The sequence below is a fragment of the Vanessa cardui genome, chromosome Z (genome assembly GCF_905220365.1).
Source record: "Vanessa cardui chromosome Z, ilVanCard2.1, whole genome shotgun sequence".
Classification (NCBI taxonomy): Eukaryota; Metazoa; Arthropoda; class Insecta; order Lepidoptera; family Nymphalidae; genus Vanessa; species Vanessa cardui.
Window position 1 is genome coordinate 14666979 of NC_061154.1, and position 8988 is coordinate 14675966.

The window sequence follows — 8988 nt, forward strand, 5'->3', positions numbered from 1 at the left end:
CAAAAAAATAAATAGAAATATGTCGTATAAAAGTGTTTAGTAGATGAAAGATCTTTTGCGACAAACCCAGTTGACTTTAACTACGCGCTAAAGCCATGTAAAATAACATAATAAAAACGTTCACCATAATATTAATTGCGACTCGCTTGAAAAAGTGCTACGACGGTACTACGCCGGGGTTACGAGTAACCACAGATAAATTAGCTTACTGCACTCTCTTTTAACTTTTACTTGTAAAAAAAATAACACTTCATAATCAATATTATTCATTACAATAAAAACTGTTCAAAATCGATATTTTAAATTAAATAGTAATTCAAAATATTAATTCACCCACGCTCTTCCATCGTACCGTAATTTGTATACATGTGGTCGAATTTCGTCGACAGATACGCTCGTTGTTTTCCATACCCGCTGAACAGATTACAGATGAATTGTAAACACAAGTTAATCAGATGATAACTCGACAGTGCTTGTATGAAATTAACGCGCAAAGCAATACTAACCAATGTATATAGTAATACTTTTAAAATAGTAAAACAGTAAGTCATATCGAAATTAAAATTACATGAAATTATTCAAGTATATTTTATTATAATAAACAGAATATCCGAATTAAAATAACACTATTGAAATTTACGCGAAATCACTCAATTATCGTAGTTTTAACTTCGGAATAATTTCAGACAAAGTTATAAAAACGAATTTATATTTCAGATAATTTACAAATAAGCTTTAAAAATGATATTAAGCAATGAAACATCTACATAGCGTAAAACATGGGGAAATATGTTATTTAATTATGACAAGGTAAAATGAAGTGGGAGGTCCCGCCCTTGCGCTGTAGTCGAAAGGCCCACGCGGCACAGTATTACTTCAGATTCCCGTGACGCTACAACTCTCAGGCTGGATTCGCGCGGTAAAACTTTATGGCTCTGTGTGAGTTGTTTTAACTTGCCGACCATGATGAGACGTAAAGAGGGTATCATTCACGTCCATGACGAGCGATGCCCGTAAGTTTTAAACTAATATCAAATTATTATTACTATTATTATTTTATAAATATTCAATTAAGTAAATTATTAACTTATTGTCCCAGTATAGTAAATATTTAACTGTTTAGAATTAATGTATCAAAATATTTAATTTTTATTTCGCGTTTTAAATGTTTAAAATTAAATTTTTGAAAATATAAAAAGTGAATAAATAATTGAAACTGATGGCTAAAAAAGTGTTAAAAAAAGTTTTTCAACGGCGTGCCAGTTAAAATATATTTTTACCCTAAAACTAAAAGCGTTATTCTAGTTTTGAGTAACTTTTAGAAAAATTACTTTATATTTAAATCTCGCAGCACCATTTACGAAGTGAATGATTTTATTTATTTTTGAACTTTTAATAAAGGCTATACTTTAAAGTGGCCTAACAGTTTATAGGACTGTCACCATCCGCTTGTATCGGTATATTTCTATATGTTTATTTTATTCGTATTAAATTTATTACTTAATAATTACGCACTTTTGTTTTAAAATATTATTGCTATGAAAAAGTTCTAACCCCTCTAACAAACAATACTAACTTCTCGGGGTCAGAACTATGACTCCGTAAGGCTTTAACAAAACGAAATAAATAAAAATTATATTGTATGTAAGTTCTGAAACTACAAAACAATAATCGTATAAATGTTCATATTGATCCTATTAATAACATATACAGGCTGTTGAATTGTGTCCTATTAGTGAAGACAAACAAATACGTATGTAAATAATCGTTATAGTAGCAATATTGAATGCGAAATAACCGCGCCTGATTAAATTTTAATGAGAAAGTTACAGGTGTATATATTAGATTTCAATTTATCTTCCAGACTCAGTAGGATTTTTTGAGTGTCGTTAATTAAATACGTAATTCTATCGAATGCATGCCGTCACTTCAGCGTGGCCACTCGTGTCCCCTCTGCTCTCGTGTGCACTCGACAACCCACGCTCCATATCCTTAAAAACGCTAGAACACAGATAACGTATACCGGTTCAAAATATGCGGTCCGGAATTCAAAAAAATTAAACTACAACCCAAAATACGTGTATTTTTTTTCTTTCTATGATGCATCTTGTATATGGTCAATCCTTATTTATTCGGAACACTTTGTCTGTTTTTTTTTTTCTTTATATTCTGCAAATTTTGTCTCTGTCGTCTATTTAACCACAGATGTCACTAAAACCTCTTTGTTCGTCTTCTTATAGTGGATCACAAATTCAACCTCGAAATTTAAATTACAAAAAAAAAATTAATAACCTCTTGGATATTAAACGAAAACTTTTTTCAAGTGGTTCGAATGCTTTTAAATGAGTTCGATTTTCGAATCGAACCTCAAAGTTTTTATTCATTTGTCATAATAACATGAAGTTAGGTTTGATTGGGGTATAAACCAGATCGAGATTAACCTTTCATTTGTGTTTTCTTGTCACGCGTCTTAAATATTATAAGTCATTATTAAATTTTAGATTTACATTTTTTTTTCAGTTGTTAATAAATGTCTTTTCGCAGGGCTCATCTGAGGGATATTCGCGACCGTTCAGTTCTGCGGCTTTTCGAAGCGACAGACATCAGTGGCGGTACTTTCCCGGGGGCGATGGGCGTCGGGTCGGTTCCCATGCCGACGGGGAGCTCGAGCTGCTCTTCATCTACATGGGACCCTGTGAGTATTCATCAATCATTATCATTATTTTATCGAATCAATTCTTAACTTCAACATCGCCAAAACAACAACATAGGATTGAGTTTTGGTACACAATATTTACAATAACAATTTGTATTTATTGAAAATCTATGAATATTCATACTTTTGACTCTTATGATAGCAACAACCCAAAAGATACTATTAATGATATCATTATCATATTGATTATATTTAACTTTGTTTTTAAATGAGACGGCTTGATCAATAGCAATCGCGATCTGCCTTGTTCATCGTGGATAGCTGATCCAACTTCTAACTCGTCGCTCGTAACCATTCTTTTTTCCTCTCGAGATTTAATTATGTTGTTCAAAATCGTTACGTTATTTTGGTTTCGTGATAGGCTTTGCAGGATGCAAGATTAATCTTCAGCCCAGACAGGATACCAACTATAATAGTATTAAATCGATGCTCTCAAAACCGGATATTATATTTACAAGCGTTTTGTGGATTAACGGGTACACTTGTTGATTATAATTATGGAATAATTCTGTAGTTTATCCCAACCACGAGAGGGCAATGGACCAAATAAACAACATTTGACGACGAATTGAAGCGATATATTTGATCAAAAGCTTGAATAATCTATGATTATTTGGGTGGTTTTGCGAAAAAATTGAGTTTTTAACGACAAATGGCGTCGACAAAGTATCTATTTACCAGAAAATTAGACGTGAACTTGAAATGGATATCGATAGTTAAATAAGATAGTGCGGTATTATAAATTAAGATATATTAATCTAGTAATCTGGAATTGTTTTTTACAAATCATGAAAAGTTAGCAGTGCACAATACTTGAGCTAGTAGCAAATTGTATGGAATACTAATCTAAGGTTTCTGTATTCTAATACTTCGATTGGATTCATGATTACATGACTTCTTACGATATGGTATGAAAAATAATTAAGGAATTGTAGAAAGGTAATGAAATCTTATTGTTCAAAACAAAGATTGTAATAATATCACAATATCTTATATTTTCCTGAAAATAATAGCATCTATTGATTCGTTTTTTATTTATAATTAGCATTGCTAAATAAACATTGTAATATAAGTATGTAACAATAGTTTTGAAACGATTTTTAATTATAAGATTTTTTCACAGAATTAACTATAGCCTTTGATTTTAACGTTTTTATTGATTGGTTATATTTTCCGAAGATAAATTATGATATCGCGTTCGATTATTTGCTTATGCTTAAGTTTGTGTTTGACGGTTATGATGATATTTTCAACAATTTCTTCAACCTCGGCCGAAGGTGAAGTAACCAACCGTGTGCGAGATACATTGCTTAAGTGTGTATATTCTGTATCACTCATATTAACGGGACGTTTTCAGTTTGTAAAAGATTAAGTTGATCTTATATTTGAAATGCAGCAAAACTTAGCGTAGCTCTAGAAGATTTAGTATTATTATGTTTAATAAAGGTCTTTAAGTCCTTACTTAAATGTTTTTTTTCCTTTTTTCGTAAAATTGATTTTTACGATGATTCCGATTCTGGAAGTATGGATATAACCAACTTTGCGTAGACTTTACCGCACAGCATGACACATTAATGGACTTTTATAATGTTGAAGGGTTTAGTCAATTTAATGCTAGAGGTAAGGTAAGGTTAGGATTGAGTTGGTAAATTTTAGACACAGTAAAACTTTATGCAGTTAACATTCTTAGGTCTGACTGTTTTCAGGAACGTTGGCTGCTGTTATTTGTAGCACCACGAGGAATGGTGACAAGGTTGTCAGAAGCATTTCCCTGTTAAATACCAACTCAGCTTTGTTTCATCTTTGCCCGCGCCGGTTCAGGGATTTAACATTGTTTTCTAAATATGAGATGGCCAAAATCACTTCTTATTTCCATCATTGTTTATTTTGAAGAGGCGTTAATTAATTAGGAGAGATATTTTTATAATTATTCCTTATTTCTGATTTTTGCTCAGCTCAGCTCTTTGACAGATTTTGCTCACTTGATTCTGACATTTAGGAAAAACTATCTTCTTTTAATGTAGAAACTTCTACTGCTGACTCATCGTCTTCGACTTAAATCTACAGATTTAAATAATTAGTCGGATAAACAAAAAGTTATTCGGTGTTCTTTCCAGAAGTTCTCAGACGTGGTCTAGACTTTAGGAAGTTAGAATTATTTGTACTGCGGTGCCTATTTTTGAACATTTTTTCAAATTCTGTTAGTTTTGCTGTCGGAGAATAAATGAATGGAAGAAGGGACATCAATTTACGAATACACCCATATCCTGTATCTATGGCGCAACTGATTAAATGCTATTCAACCTCTGAGGCATTAAACAGAAAGGCATTATATTTTGTTATGTCTCCGCTGGTAAAGGAAGGCTAACATTAGCGATCATCACACTACAGTGGTAGCTTCACTTAATTGTTAAATGACCATTCAAAAGTGCTTGTAAAAGCCAACTTGAATAAATTATACTTTGATTTTGATATTTTGATCGATCACTGATTTTTCCATCAATCGAGCATCTATTTTTTTGCCCAAATAATCGGGATTCCGATTCAGCGGGGTAATGCTTCGATCACGATGCACGATCCCATGCGAACATATTTATTTAGTAGACATTTATTGTTCTTATGTATAAACAGTTAAGGTCTTGAAACAAAAATAAAACAATACAATAATATTGTGTTCATTCGAATTAAGGAAACTAAAAATATAATATAACAAAAAAGTGATCTCCTTTCGACAATTATTTTTAATGTACTAATACTATTACCTTGTAAACCTATATAATATTCAGACTTTTTTCGTTTATAGGAACAGAACTACTTCAGTGAACCTGAGATCGACTCCGATTATCACTCACAGTCTCAGCACGTGCATAATAAAAACAAGGTAAGTAAAAAATTAATAAATAACTTTCGAAACTATTTAAGACTTCAAAACGAATTAATTAGGATGACTTATCTATTTTTCAAGCATAACATATGAATAACTTCTTATGAGAAAGTATGAGATCCTTAACTATGACATTGCTGTTTTATTTGGTAAAAATTTACTTGAATTGTCATGGAAAGTAATTAGTTTAATTAAAAAAATTATTGGAGGCTGTTGTCGATGCACTTTTGCCATTTTAATGAAAGTTCATTGACACCTCTGCTATTGAAATCCTCGGGAGCGGAAATCGACGAATTTCTAAAGGCGTTTTTCATCGCCTCATCGGTTTTAATTTTTTTCCAGTATGAAAGGTTTTCCAAACTCCGAACAAAATAGAAAACTGTTTGAGCGAGGTCAGGTAATTTTGGTGGATAATGGAAGATTTTTCAGTCGTTAGTCCTGTAGATTTGAAGGGATCTCTTAGATGATATGTAGACGAAATTCTCGGATAGAAGAAATGAACTGGAACCATTGATAAATCTCACTTGCTTAACGGTAAGCTTGCCATTCATCAGTTGCAATCCGTACAAGCAATTATGAACATTACCGACATAGGTCCATTGTGCACTTACAAGTATTTTCTATTCACACAATTTTCATTTGGGACATGGTTTTGCCGCCTCAAATGCCCCGCATACTTGACAAATATTTTCGATTGTCGTTCAAGATTAACTTTTCTTTACAAGTTAAGGCTTTAACGTGAATTTATTGTTCGCCGGGTGTGTTTTCATATGAAAAACATTTTTAACTTTAACTTTTTTATCCTTTCTAAATTGACATATTGAATTAATACCATCGATGGTTAATTCTGTACTGGCTTAAGATAAATCTGCTCCAACTGAAGCTTTCAATTAATTGTTATTGACTTTCATGCCCGGTCGGCTAGGAGACTTAGAAATGAAATTCCAGAAAGGGAGCAATCGAACCAAAAACACACACTGTTGTATACAGGTCGTTGTTGTTGTTAATGGGTGATGTTTGTGCCACGGTGGAACTCATATATAAAATGAAATACGGTTTCCAATATTTCGTAAACACATCGACATAAAAAAAGAAATTCGGGAAAACATGAACAACTCATGTTAAAAAGAAATAGCATAGCAAAGTTAATTGAAATTTGATATATTTGGTAGATTGAAAGATATAGTTTTTCACACTCATAGTAAAAATCAGCAATTTTATATATAAAGATTTAATATCGCGTATTGACTTCCGGGCATGATTTTTTTTTTAAATTACTTGTATTTATTTGACATACTTTCAAATGTTTAGGAGAATCTATATTTAATGATCTAGTATTATTATAATACGTTTAAAATTTAACTACTTATCCTACTACTATTATAAAGGCGAAAGTTTGTATGTATGGATGTTTGTTACTCTTTCACCTAAAAACTACTGAATGGATTTGAATGAAACTTTACCACAATATAGCTTATACATCAGAATAACACATAGGCTACAATTTTTGAGGTTTCTAATGTGAGGTCATAAAAAAACACATTTTTTGCGCTTACATTGCAAACGCTGACTGAATCCTACAAGATAGATCAAAACAATGTACTACAGTATTGTACAACTTAAAAAGTTCTACAAAAAAGTCCGTGGTGGTATATGTTTATCTCTTAGGAATAACCCAGAATAACCATTTTTTATCCTTTACTTTGTACGAGAAATAATGACTTATTTACGAAGCGATTTTAAGCGATTACTAGACTAGACGGGACGAACCTGAAGTCCACGCGAACGAAGTCGCGGGCAAAAGCTAGTAAAAGTATATAACAGTAAACAATTTTTTTTATTTTATTTAAAGAGTATTATGTATTTCTAATTCCAATTACCTTTTTCAACAGAAATGAAATGTTATAAACCGAAGTTAAATGCCGTGAATTAATTTATACCATTCTTACTATTTTTTTCCATGAAAATAATATAATAGTACTTATATTTCTGTACCAGTTTATAAAAGAAACTCGAGTTGGTTTCACTTAAAGGATTCCTCAGCATAGACTATTAATTTATATCATAATTATAATGCTTCTAACATCTGATATTATTACTCAGAAGACGCTATTTTATAAAGATTTAACGACTATAAATATGTTATGCTTGGAACTTGGAACAAAGGCTTTTGAAAGCCCTTTTAGAAATATAAGATAATGGCACGGCCTTAAATGTAAAGATTTTTATGCTCTCGGATTAGATTATACTATCTAGGTAGCAACATCGAACTCCTCAACAGGGACTTATCCCATCGAGTAGTATAAATAATAATCAGGTAAGTTTTTTTTTACAGGTCGTAACTTATAGATTAAAATGCCGAATACTTACGTTCTAATTTTAAAAATTAAATGTATACTCATTTGTTAGGCGATCAATTATACGGCACATACATCGAAGATCCGCAGAGCCATTTAGTGGCTAATAAAACAACGCTATCCTACATGCCAGCTTTAATGGTGATCATATAGTGATGAAGTCTATTATCTCTATATAATATACAACCATCCATAACATATATATGATAAAAAAATAACGAGACAAGCTTTGGCGACGCTTATGACTATTAGCAGTGTATTGTGATTGGCTGCATGTTAATGAGACAAAAAATAATTAGCTGCAAAGAATATTTTTCAAAACACAACTGTATAAGTATGATAATACATTAAAATTGTATTAGATTTGAAATAGTTGATTTAAATAAGGTTCAGCAACAACGTCTGAGGAATACATTCAAGCAGATTTCTTTTCCAACTATTTACTAGCATTTCTGGCGTTTAGCTTTTATACTGTGGCAATGTGTTCATGCTGCATGCATGAATTGCGCATATTTGGTTGATGTTTTCTTATTTTAAAGTCAATGATGTCAGTGTCAATGACTAAACTTTAACTGAAATATCATAAAGTTTAAAACATCTCGAGCTATGAGACTATTACGTAATAGTTAATGAGGAAATTCATCAGAAAAATAAATGCCTTCAAGTATCAAAATATTTGCTAAGCTGCAACGGGGCTTGGCGCAAATACCTATGTAATAAACAAACGGATTCCGCTTAGAAATGACGTAATACTGGCACATCAAAGGATCGTGCCGCACAATATCCGACGATGTGGCACCGGCACACTGCATCACTTAGGGTTCGCTTACTTTTATCACTTTATTTGTGGGTCTTGCTCCAATTGTCCAAAGTGATATGTGTAATACAAACATACATGAAATAAAAATTAAAGCGTACTGAAAAATGTCAACGAATAGATTCTCAAAACTAAAGGCCACTAATATTACCAGAGTACGGGTAAGCTAAAGTAAGAAACTTGTTATGTAAAACCACACAATTTTACATATATT

The 8988-nt window shown here is 31.9% G+C and overlaps 1 protein-coding gene across 17 annotated transcripts in view; it reads left to right on the forward strand.

Moving 5' to 3' along the window:
• LOC124543059 (coiled-coil domain-containing protein AGAP005037) overlaps nt 1-8988 on the forward strand; it is a 199338-nt gene that overhangs the window by 126699 nt on the left and 63651 nt on the right. For all 17 annotated transcript variants that reach the window (XR_006967427.1, XM_047121078.1, XM_047121076.1 and 14 more), the window contains 2 exons: nt 2545-2695; nt 5520-5597. Coding sequence is in view for 16 of the 17 variants with exons in the window: in XM_047121078.1 (XP_046977034.1) it covers nt 2545-2695; nt 5520-5597 (229 nt within the window). In the remaining variant the exon portion in view is untranslated. The remainder of the gene's footprint in view (nt 1-2544; nt 2696-5519; nt 5598-8988) is intronic.